This window comes from Narcine bancroftii, chromosome 2 (assembly GCF_036971445.1).
Source record: "Narcine bancroftii isolate sNarBan1 chromosome 2, sNarBan1.hap1, whole genome shotgun sequence".
In the NCBI taxonomy this organism is placed as follows: domain Eukaryota; kingdom Metazoa; phylum Chordata; class Chondrichthyes; order Torpediniformes; family Narcinidae; genus Narcine; species Narcine bancroftii.
In genome coordinates this window covers 340,867,778-340,880,640 of record NC_091470.1, presented here as the reverse complement: position 1 = coordinate 340,880,640, position 12,863 = coordinate 340,867,778, and the positions used below count along the sequence as shown (strand labels likewise).

Here is a 12,863-nt window from a genome sequence, read left to right as displayed (position 1 = left end):
CTGTCGACAGGGAAAGTTCATTGTTTCCAGGACCTGACCTGAGCAGCAAATCTGATTTGTTTCTAGCATCTGTGGTAAAAATTGCTGTTGATTCTCTTTGTTTGCTGACTGAGCACCTAAAAGGTAATTCCACAACTCTTTCCAAGGAATCCACAAGAGGTGATGAAAGAGTATATGAACAGTTGATCGGTGATTTTGATTCTCCCTGAACTATATGCATTGGTGACACAACATTATGGGGTCACTTTATGCTGTGAATGAAATTAAGGGCAACTTAAGCTTGTTGATGAAGGACAACTAAAGGTACATTTTGTTCATGTTGAGTCTCTTATTTCTCCAAACTTGCTGGTAGGATTTGTCCTTTTACATACAAGTTGTAGGATTAGCCCCTCCCTGCTTCTAAGCTGTGATTTTCAGCCTGCTGCTCCATTCTTTTGCTATCATTTCCACCCCCCCCCCCCCCCCCGCCCCCGCCACCCACTTGGCCACATTCAATTACATCTGTTAAAGATAATGCGGCCCCTCCATCAATCATTTTCCTCTTAGACAGAGCAGCAGGATGCCATTTGCTGCACCTTTCCTAGGTCTGTCAGGAGTTGTTTAATGTGGCGTTTTAGCTGCGGAAGTCGTGCAAGTGGCTCCAGTGGTTCAAGTTCCCCAGAAAAATCCAGCCAGCTTTCCAGAACTGGAAGAAAGCACAACAAGAAACAAACATAAATTGGAAAAAAAAATCACAAGTTCACTAGAATCACAGATACAAACAGGCACCATTAATTTCGCTCACAATTAGTCTGCTAAATGTTTTACAGTCATTTTGATGTTAGAGTTTTACATCAATATTATCACATAAGGAGGAAATTATCATCCCAGCTGGAAGTGCTGGATATCAAAATTTTACAAGGAAAATTAAAAAAAAAGATTTTGTAGCTAGGGCAACAATAGTATCTTTTGCAGGTTGATCAACGAAGCCAACACACCAGATAGAAACAAACATATTTCTGATCTTTTGGGGTGAAGAGTATTTAACCTGAATCACATGTGAGAGGAAACAATTAACCAACAGTTTCAGGACAGAAACTGACTGTTCAACCCTTCTATCGTGTTCTCTCTGTGCTCAAAAACTTTCTACCTTTAATTTAAAGATGATGTTAACCTTCATTCAAGCTTCTTGGACCAGGGGAAAGAAGTTTTTTCTGCATCTGCCCGATCAAATACGTTAACAAGTTTTACCAATTACAGAAACATTGACAAAACATGAGCACACAAACCATTTTTTGTGAACTGGACCATGATGGTGAAGATTGGGTAAAATATTTGTTAGAAGCTCGCCGGAAAGGAACACGGGTAGTAGAATAATCACTGGTCTTACCATCCAGCTCTTTCTCAATGAGATCCATTCTAGTATTCACTTCATTTTGCACAGCCTTAATGTGAGTCAAAAGGTTCATCTGCCATGGAAATTGTTGATTCATGTCTTCATCTTCCACCATCCTGTCACAACTACCATTATTTGAAATCATAGCTGTTTCTTTAAAGTCAGTATCTGCCTGTTTTCAACACAATACAAAAAAAATATGTAGCAAAGCCCAATATAAGAGGATCTTTATTCTATTTAAAAAATCACTGAGAAGAGGAGCAGAGTGAATCAAATCACTTCAACTGAGTTAATTGCTAAAATAATAACCAGCTATCTGAATTTAAACTTAGCACACTTTAAAGGTTTTTTATCAGGGAATTGAAGATCTGTCTCATCATTACTTAACTCAGTCTTTGGAGGGCTGGGTAAAATGGCTTGGATTAAAGTGGGGGAAACAAATTGATATGATTCAAATGCTTGGATTCAGAACTGGCTTGTCCGCAGAAGGCAGAGGGCAGTGGTAAATGGAACAAATTCTGCCTGGAAGTTGGTGACTAGAGGCGTTCTTTAAGGATCTGTTGTGGGACCTCTGTTCTTTGTGATTTTTATAAATGGCTTAGACAAAGAAGACGATTGGTGGATCAATTAGTTTGCAGATGACACAACGATTGGAGGTGTTGTGGAAGGCGTAGAAAGTTGTCGTAGGTTTACAACAGCATTTAGATCGGTGCAGAGTTGGGTGGATAAATTGCAGATGAGGCTCAATCCAGATAAGTGTGAAGTTTCACACTTAGGAAAGTCAAACTTGAAGGCAGAGTACATGCTTTATGTTAAGAGTCTTAATAGGTTAGAGAAACAGAGGGTTCTTGGGTCCAAATCCAAAGATCCCTCAAGGTTACCATAAAAGTGATTAAAAAGGCATATGGTGTGCTGGCCTTCATTACTTGTGTGGTAACATTGCAAGTCTATAAAACTCTAATTAGACTACAGTTGGAGCATTGTGTTCAGTTCTGGTAGCCTCTTTACAGGAAGGATGTAGAAGCTTTAGAGAGGATAGAGAGGAAATTTACCAGGATGTTGACTGAATTAGAGAAAATGTTTTTGAAGCAAAAGTTTTATGAAGTTGATAGAACTATAGCTTTTCTCTTTGGAATGAGAAAGGATGAGAGATGACTTAATAAGAGATATACAAGATTATGAGGTGCATAGATAAGATGGGCAGTCAGCATTTTTATCATGGGATGACAATGGCAAACACCAGAGGACACCTGTTCAAGGAGAATGAAGGAAAGTTTAGTGGAGATGTCAGAGGTATCTTATTTAAAAAAAAAACAGAGTGGTGGGTGACTGGAATGCATCGCCGGGGTGATGGTGAAGGCTGTTACAGTGTGGCCTTTTAAGACTCTTCGATAGGCACATCAATCTTTCTCTCTATCTCTCTTTCTTTATCTATTATTATCTGATTACAATTCTATAAATTGTCTCGCATTTTTTTTATTACAGAAGAGCACTTCATAAATTCAGGTTGTTGCCTGTTGTAGCAATTGTGTTAAGTGTGATATACAAAATCTCTTTCAAAAATGATCCCTTTCAGTTCTGAAGATAACCTAGAACCAATTTAAAATCCTTATTGAAAAAGCTAAAGGACAGTGAGTAAGTATTATCATGTTAATTAAAAAAAGGAATGTAAAACTATACCTGTTCAGATGAATCATCTGCTTTCTGTACTATATGCCACTCAGTCCTTTTGAATAAAGATCTCTGATCATCTGACCTACAGGTTTCCTCATCCTCTGAACTCTGGTCTATAGTAGTCTTCTGTTCTTGGCTGAAGCTCTGAGGCTTCTGGTAGCTGTGCTCGTTGGTGATGTAGGTTCCCTCTATTTTCTGGCTGAGTTTAGATCTTCCTTTACAATTCTGATTATGGCAGACTTTTTCAGGTTGCTTGGGACTGTCTGTACATTCCTTGATCTTTTTTCCAGCCGTTTGGTCTTGTGTAGATTTGATGCAAGACTGGGCCAAAAGATGTAGATCAGGGTGCTTTCTGCTCCTTGAGGTGGAAAGATGCTAGATTATTTCAATTATCTAAAAGTATAAGAAGACTGTCATCTCTAAGATAAGATATTTTATGTATTTCATTGGTGCAGCCTGTTGAATTGCAATATCAAGATATCGAAGCATTGCCTTAAACTGTTCAATCCTGAATTCATTTCCCTGCCTGCCAAAAGAGTGCGTGCATGAAAGATATACTTTATTTGGGACTGCTCAATTGTGTCAAAGGGGACTTTGATAGACAATAGAATGGAATTATTTTCATGCTACATAAGGGAGTGCACATGTCAAATGGAACTTTTCAACATAATCCATTCTTACAGTTCAAAAACTCAAACCAGGTTCAACAGGTTAGGTAGGACTTTATTCCTGGAGTATGGAAGAATGAGGGGAGATTTGTTAGGGGTATTTAAAATTATGAGGGGTTTAGACGCAGTAAATGTTGGTAGGTCCTGTTCCACTAAGGGTAGATGAGATACAAACAAGAGTATATGCGTTAAGGGTGAAAGGGAAACGTTTAGGGGAAACATAAGTGGGCACTTCTTCACGTAGAGAGTGGTGGAAGTGTGTATCATCCTGATAGCTGAAGTGGTAAGTGTGTGGACTTAATTTTAAAATTTAAGAAGAATTTGGACAGGCATATGAATAGGAGGGCTATGGACTGGGTGCAGATCAGTGTGACTAGGAAGAATAATAGTTTGGCACAGACTAGAAGGGCCAGAGGGCCTGTTTCTGTGCTTTAATGTTCTATGAGAGTGGTTCTCAACCTTCTTCTTCCCACACACATACCACCTTAAGTATTCCCTATGCCATCGCTGCTCTGTGATTAGAAAGGGATTGCTTAACGTGGTATATGAGTGGGAAGGGAAGGATGAGAATCACTTCTCTCGACACAATTGTTTCTGAAATATTTTGCTTGATAAAAATTGGCCCATTTCCTTTGAAGTTATGAAACCGTGCAGATAGAGACTCTATTATAGGTGCAATTAAAACAGTGGTTTTCAAACTTTTACTTTCCACCCACATACCACCTTAAGCAATCCCTTACTAATCACAGAGTACCAATGGCATAGGGAATACTTAAGGTGGTATGTGAGTGGAAAGAAAAGGTTGGGAACCACTGGTGGGGAAACTTCCCCTCCATTCAGTATCTATGCAAGTTCTGCAATATTCTGTATTCATTCTACTGGTTTAACATTGATTCAACACAGTTTGAATACAGAGGGGAAAACAGTCAATGCTTTAATTTCATGAAGAGACACAACTGAGAAAGTGAGAAAACAAATATGCTAAGGAGGAAGGCAAAGAGAAAAGAGGGGATGTTGACATTACATGTGCAAAGTAATAATTTTCTTAAATACTGACAGAAACAGAATAAGAAACAAAAGGAAAAGTGACATTGAATTATCTAGCAAATACAAAGTCAAATTTGTTGTCATCTGATTGTACAAGTACAACCTGATGAAACAGCATTCTCTGGTTCTCGGTGCAAAGCATGCAGACACACAATCAGACACAACACACATACAGATAAGTAATACATATGCAACAAAATATGGTTAGTTATTTGAAATTGTTACATTCAATATTGAGTTCCAAGTGCTGCAATGTGTCCAGACAGAATATGAGGTGCTGTTCTTTGAGTTTATCTTGGGATCACTGAAACACAATGGGAATCTGAAGACAGACAGGTTAGAAAGGGTAGAATTTCAAAGTGACAGGAGAGTGAATGCTCAGGTTCATTCTAGGCGCAGAGTGAAAGGCACTGGATTGGAAGTCCAAATGAATTAAAGCTAAATCTTTAATTTGTTTTTCCAAAGAAAACCACTTTATACTATAGTAAGATAACAAGATATTTTTGCAAGAGATTACATATACCTACTGGAGGATATTGATCTTCAGTTGAAGCCCATGGAGCACTTCAGTCACACTGTAAACATCAGCCAAGAGCTGGTGCGTTGATACTATTTTCTTAGCATTTTGCTTGGAATAATTCTCATTTAAGAAGGACAGACCATACATATGTCCATTCTTTAGCCATTCTTTGTCATAACAATATTTGGCACTCCATCTCCGACCTATTGGAATCAAAAAGAGGGCATGCACACACCACAAGATCCTCCACATCTAATGAACTATTTACAGGATTAATACCATTCCTTGGTTACAGCTGTCAAAAAGTTACTTATTAAAAAAGTCAGAAGTGTCATGTTAGAAATGTAGCATTTAATGTGCACTCCGTTATATTAACATTGTGAATTGAGGGATATGCTGTTCTGTCAGGGCATTTGAGTAATTTCTGTAGCGGAGAGGACCATCTCCCCTTATCCAGCTCCTTCCCATTTCTTATGCCCTCCTTCATCATTTGGACAAATTTCAACTCTGTGGTCTGAAGAATCTCATCTACCACTCTGTCTGTGACTCCCTGGTGTACTCATGATTCCTGCAATGCCAGGAGGCCAACTTGCCAGTGAATTAGTCCAATTTGCCCATTATGTTAAAATGCTACATATTGAGTTTGACCATTATACTTGTTTCTTTATTATTACCATATTTTCTGTGAACTTTAAATCCAAAATAGAGGAAGCTAGATTGTCATTTACTATCCTTTAAAACCCCATTCTCTTGCCTTCTCCTGTAACCCTTGATTCCTAATCAAGAACTTATTTATCTCCATCTTAAATATACCCAACGACTTGGCCTCCGCAGGCATCCGATGTGACTTAATGTACAGATTCACTATCCTCTGAGGAACTAAATTCCTCATCTTTGTTCCAAAGGAACGTTTTTGCATTCTGAGGCTGTGCCCTCTGGTTCCAGACCCCTCCACCATAAGAAACATCCTCTCCATATCTACTCTATCCAGGCCAGGTGGCTTGAATAGTTGGTTTGCAGATGACACCAAAATTGATGGTATAATGTTTTCAGAGAAGACTGTCAAATTTTACCACAGGATAGAGATCAACTAGGATCACTGGTGCTCAAAGGGTGTTGCACTAATTGCCTCACCCACCATGTAAATGTAAGTTTGGTTGCCTGGTATACAGGGGATGAGCTCTACAGAGAGGTTGGACAAATTTGGATTCTTTTCTCTGGGCTGTTGGAAGCTGAGGCACATCCTGATAGATCTTTACCTGATCGTGAGAGTCATTGACTGAGTACACAATCAGAATATTTTCCCAGGGTAAAAATGTCACATTCGAAAGGACAAACACTTAAGGTAGAAAGGGCAAGCTTAAAGGAGGTGCATGGGGTGGTTTTTTTTCAGCAGGGAATGGTATGTGCCTGGAATTAGCTGCCAGGAGTAGTGATGGAAGCAGATACAATCATTGATAGCATATTAAGAGGCATCTCGATGAATACGTGAAAATGAAGAGGTGTAAGGATACACATCAGGTGCAAACAGCAAAGTTTTCATTTAAATTGGGCATCATTTTCAGTTCAGATATGTAGGGTGAAGGCCCTGTTCTGGTGCTATGTTCTTAAATGCAAAGCAACAAATTAAATAAATGTATTTATCCTGACAACAAATGACAACAGGAGAGGGTATCCAGTAGTCACATCGCATTCAAAACTTATTTGCACATGCCTTGAGAAAGTGTTATCCAGATGTAGCATCCAAAAAAAGCCTAAAATATTGAATAATAAAATGTGAAAATATAACCATTTGTCAGTCACAAAAATAGCATTGGTTCTTTTTAAAACCATTTCTTCATTTTGATTTCAGACAGAAAAGCATTGCAAGATTTTGTCTTTCAGAAACAAAAATCACACAACTAAAAAAAATTCTCTCGCTGATAAACCAAGTTATTTTAACTATTAAATTTTGATGCATTCACATTAAAATATTTTAATTACCATTTTCTGAGCTAGAAAATGGTGATAGAACATAACAGCCAAATATTAAAATAGATTTTAAACTTGATCTTGATGTAAAATTAGATAATGTTATTTAATATAAAATGAAAACAGAAAATGTTGGAAAGACTCAGCAGGTCAGGCAGCATCTGTGAAGAGATTCTAATTGAACATTTAACTCTGTTTCTCCTTCCATACCCTGCTCCTGAAATGTTGTGTATTTCCATTTTCTGTTTTTATTTCGGAGTTCCAGCATCTGCAATTTTTTTTTATGTTCACCTATTTTATTTAAGCTGTACTAATAGTTTAAATTATGCAGTAGATGACCAAAAGGCGGCAAATACCTGGAGGATTCTGGCAGATGTAACAAATATATTGGTCTGGAATATTGTCTTCCAATAATCCTACACAGATGCTGTGCTGCCAACAAAGGCACTTTTCACACTTCAGTCGAAAGGAGGCAGCAGAAGAGATCAAATAGAAAGAAAGATTAAAAAGAAAAGAAAAGTAATTATTTCACAATAACTACTTCATGATATAAACGTGTTCTGTTCCAATAAATGATTGCTTTTCTAGTGCTATCTTATAACCTTTCGATATTGCTCATACTTCTGCTTACCATTAGCTAGAGTTTAAAAGATAATTTTATTTACCTAAAAGAAATACAGAGAATAAATAAAATTTCGACAGCTATGGGCAAAAATCAGGAGACTGAAACAAATTTAATAGTTCTTACAAAAAAGCATGACAACCATGATGGACTGAATTGCACCATTCTATCTTTCAGGGTTCTGGAAGCACCAGAAATAGAGGCAGGAGCATGACTGAATCTTTTTGCTTGTTTCCCATTGCCTCTGATTTTCTTGTCCAAAAATGGACTGAACTCACTCTCGAATATATGCAATGACAGATCATCTATTTCCATCTGAGGTAGAAAATTATAGAGATTTACAATCATTTGTATAAAGCAATCCAATTCCAGAAAACCTTTTAGAACCTTGCATGTTTCAGTATGACCCCTTTCATTCATCTGATCTTCAATGTGTATTGGCCGACCTTCCTCGGGCTCAAGATTGTTAGACAATCCCTTCATCCTGTTTTGCAAAATCTTTAATGTATGGATTGTGAATTTTATGGAAGGGCGCTTGCAGTTCATCTCATACCCAAACAGATCAAAGACCTGAGAGCATGTCTCTTCAATTTTAGTTTACAACCTATGCAGTAATAATTATTTCAATGAACAAAATCGTGTAATTCCATGTCACCCTTGAGTATTTAAGTTGTCAACTTTCTCCTGAAATTAGTTCTAACATTGTTCTGTTCGATAGACCTTCATTTTTCCCCTGGATTTCTTTACTCTGAAGGTCAGCCAAGCACCTTTGGCTCTAAGAAAAGGCCATGTGTTCAAGCTTCACTCCACAATCACAAACACATACGTTATGTCGACACCTCAGTGATTACTTGATGGAGTGTTACAATTTTAAAAGTCTTGTGCTCTGTGCGAGATAATGAAGTGGGGATCTGGCCAACTTGTTCAGATGAAGCTAAAGTAAGCAAAGATGCTGAGGAAGAGATGGCTTGCTATTCCAACTAATACCACAAAAACAGATAAAATGATTACTCATTGCATTGGCTGCTTGTGGAACCTTTCAGAAGCCAATGTCAACCTTCTCAGTCCTCACCAGCTGTGACATACTTTGGTAGATGGAAGGAATTTGTTTAATTCTCAAATGGCTCTGCAATGTCCAGAATCTGCACCAAAACTATTTTCTTTATGTTCCATGTAAAATCTCCAAATACTATTCTTGTTTTAAAGAAATGAAGGGAAACCAAAGGCCATTGATAGTTTCCTCTCCACATATTCAACAGGCATAACTTGCAAAAACCAAAAGAAAATTAAAACAGATTTTAAGTTTTAAATTGTTTAGACAACCTGAATCATAAACCCATTTTCTTCATCCATTTCACAAACACAACGGACTATTGCATTGCTATTATCCTCCTCTTGAGATTCCTCCTGATTCGACGAATTGTCAAGATCTTGGCCATAATCTTCACTCATTAGAGCACTTTCCGTTGAGGAACCATCAAATACCTCATCATCAGAAAGAGCTGCAAGGAAAATAGAAATCTTGTCATAATACTGAGATATTGCCCATCTTTACTGCTCACAAATTGTTACATATATTGCCTTAATTCATTAACGCCAATGGTGTAACAACAGAATTTATTTACCACCATAAAAAGTCTTGACTGAATGAGGTTATTTCCTCTTTGCAATCATTCCCTTGTAATCCATCATTACATCTTTCATCAAAATCATTTAGCTTTCAACATTGATTTCTAAATGTCCTCCTAATAACTAAAATTGTAGTTTGGAAGCATAGGTCACATGTTGGTAAGACAGTTCCTAATGGTCATCTAGTAACTTATTCCAATATTGCCTTTTGCATCAAAATTCTTCCTGGCTTCCATTTTTTCCATCATGAACTGCTCATTCTGGTACATGACCATTGCTAGAAGGTCCGCATTTTTTTTAACCTTTTTATACAGTTTCCATTGAGAAATTTGGTGGTTAGATCACCTCTCTAAAGTGCAGTAATCATGACAAGAAAATTACTTCCACTGTTTGAGGATTAAGGGATTGAGTCCAAGAGCAACAGCAACAAGGTATTTCAGAAATAGTGTGGGATACAATGACTTCATGCAGATGATGGTAGGAAATTTGAATTCTTTCATAGACAGTAACTGATATTGCGTCAATTGCTTGTTTTAAAATTATGCCCGACGGATTTTTTGTATTCAAGGTAGAGAACGGCCACAGATCTGGCATGACACAAGACAAAACAATCTACATCTGTTCCCATCTTCCAAAAAGAGTAATATCTAAAAATGTACTAGTACCTCAAACATATGCCACTGTTAGATCACAAAAGAAAATTGAATTATTATTAATTATTGATGAATGCTCTTCCTCCACAAAAAAATCTGCTTATCCGACGTATCTTTCAATACTTACATCCACATCGAGATGCGTGATCTGTGCTTAGCTCCAGCAATGATCCAGAGGACAGGTGAGATTTTGATACATATGCTGGTTTCACCACTGATCCACAGCGCAAGGTGAAGGAACTTCCTTGTTTTGTTATTAGAGAAGAACATCTTTCTAAAGATTCCATAGAAATATCTTTGAATCCTTCACAGTCTGTCAACTCTAAGCAGAAACCAATAGCAGCAAGTCAAAAAGAATGCAAATTACAACCTGTATCAAAAATATTCAGTCATGAAAACTTGTCAGCAAAGGAGAGTAGAACCCTTTGGTGCTCATGATCAAAATATGAAATTTGTCAGGATTATGTCACTTAAATATCAGTCATCCAGAATGAAACAGGCTAGAGAACCAAGATACCTAAATAACCACGTTGATGTTTAAACAACACTTGTTTGAAATATAGACCACAGTGCAGAAACAAGGCATTTTGGCCCTATTAGTCTATCCTGACTATTTTTCTGTCAAGTCCCTCTGACCTGCACCTCGTCCATATTCCTCCATAACTCTCCCATCCTGTCCAAATTTTTCTTAAATGTCAAAATTGAGCCTGGATTCACCAATTCAGCTGGCAGCACGTACCCCACTCCCTGCATGAAGAAGTTCCCCTTTCACCCTGAACTCATGTCCTATAATTTTTTCTTGACTATCCTCAGTGGAAAAAGTCTGGTTGAATTTGCTCTATCTATATCAATCATGATTTTGTACATTTCTATCAAATCTTTTCTCAATGTCTGCACTGCTGGAAGTAAAGTCATAACCTGCTTAACCTTTCCCTGTAACTTCGTTCTTCAAGTCTTGGCATCTGCCCAGTTCTACTTACCATACTTGGATTTCTTTTTCTTCTTTTTCTTGTTCTTCTGTTTTAGTTCAATGTGCTCCTTGTCTTTTTTTTCTTTACTCTCCTTTGTACCTTTTGGAACATGAAAATATATTTTTCTCTCTTGCTTTCCTGTACTTTTTAATAAAGAGGTATTCTCTGCTACATCTACCTCTCTTCTCTTCTCACCTGAGCACACAAGAATTGTTCATACACCAAAATTTACATGCACAGTACTCATAGGTAGTTTGGTGTCTTCTTGCAGCTCTTCTTTAAGTCCAGTTGCCCATTTCAAAGTGAGTAAAGAACTGGAACACCTTGTAAAGTTCAGGATCAAGATCAATAGCTGGACTATATTTCAATATTATTAAGAGCTTAAAAATAGGACCAGGAGTAGACCATCTGGCCCGGAGAGCCTGCTTTGCCATTCAATAAGAAGGTAGCATCTGGCTATGGATTCTGCTCCACATATTCACCTGTTCTCCAAAATCTTCAATTCCCAATTCTTCAGAAGTCTATCTGTGTCTTAAAAAACAGTCAGCGAGGCTGCCTCTACTCCTTCCTTGGGAAATGAATTCCAGAGATTCACTACTCTCTGGAAGAAGCACTTCCTTCCATCTCTGTCTTGAATCTACTCCCTGAAACTTGAGTTTATGTCCCTTAGTTCTATTCTCACCTTCTAGTGGAAACAACCTCCCTTCTTCAATATTATCTATTCCTTAAATAATTTTAAGTATTTCTGTAAGGTCCCTCCTCTTCCTTTTAGATTCCAATGAGTATAGTTCCAGGGTACTCAATATTTCCTCATACAATAAATCATTCATTTCCATGATCAACTTAGTGAACCTCCTGCACCACCTCCAAAGCCAGTATATACTGTCTCAAGTAATGAGACCAAAATTCCACACATAAAGTGTGGCCTCAGCAGTAGTCTATACAGATGCAGCAGAATCTCCATTCTTAAACTCAATCCTCCCAGCAATGAAGAACAACATCCCATTTGCTGCAACTGCAAACCAACCTTTTGCAATTGAAGCACAACCATTCTTAGGTCTCTGCATAACAGAAAGCTACAATCTTCCTCCATTCAAATAATTTCTTTCTCAGATGGATGATCTCACACTTACTGATGTTGCACTCCATCTACCCCAGGTTTTTACACTTTGATGAGATTTTCTTTTGATATTCTTTATTGGAGGCACCAAGTCAGTCAGAAATGAGAGGCCTAAACCTTTTTAACCTTAACTCTTCAACCTTTTTCTTAAGCAGAGTCCCTTCGGGTAAAGGGTGACTTGCTTTTACTCAGTGTCCATTGGTTCTGAGGTGATTGCTGAGACCAATGTAGGATTGTGGACTCTTTCACCAATACAGTAACAACTTGCTGATGGGATTGGTAGGTGGGTAGTTTGTGAAATGGTATGCTTCCTTCTGCCATTTACAAGGGCCCTTTTGTACTCCCACTCTTAAGTTCTTAATACCTGCCAAGTTACTTATTCTTCATTTCACATAGTCACAAGTAGAGATTTCTTGAGTCAAGGGGTTGTTGCATTTTCACAAGGAGGCTTGAAGAACATACTTGAATCTTTTAGCTTGTTGCTAAGTAATGTCTTCCTATGATAGCGCTCAGAACAGACGTCATTTTCAAGAGTATAGTGTTGGACTCACAAATGATTTGGTCTGCAAAACTTAGCTGACTATTTATAACTACTGACTGCCTGAGAGAGGAC

The 12,863-nt window shown here is 37.8% G+C and overlaps 1 protein-coding gene across 5 annotated transcripts in view; it reads right to left on the bottom strand.

Annotated features, from left to right (window-relative positions):
* Positions 1–473: 473 nt before the first annotated feature.
* phf20l1 (PHD finger protein 20 like 1) overlaps positions 474–12,863 on the bottom strand; it is a 144,346-nt gene continuing 131,956 nt past the window's right edge. For 4 of the 5 annotated variants that reach the window (XM_069922217.1, XM_069922216.1, XM_069922218.1 and 1 more), the window contains 8 exons: positions 11,140–11,229; positions 10,287–10,481; positions 9,201–9,379; positions 7,612–7,711; positions 5,292–5,487; positions 3,056–3,407; positions 1,370–1,547; positions 476–685 (listed from right to left, as the gene is read on the bottom strand). In XM_069922217.1, coding sequence (XP_069778318.1) covers positions 543–685; positions 1,370–1,547; positions 3,056–3,407; positions 5,292–5,487; positions 7,612–7,711; positions 9,201–9,379; positions 10,287–10,481; positions 11,140–11,229 — 1,433 coding nt within the window. In that variant the 3' untranslated portion in view covers positions 476–542. Of the gene's footprint in view, positions 686–1,369; positions 1,548–3,055; positions 3,408–5,291; positions 5,488–7,611; positions 7,712–9,200; positions 9,380–10,286; positions 10,482–11,139; positions 11,230–12,863 lie in introns of all 5 variants that reach the window. The other variant, XM_069922220.1, reaches the window with a different exon arrangement.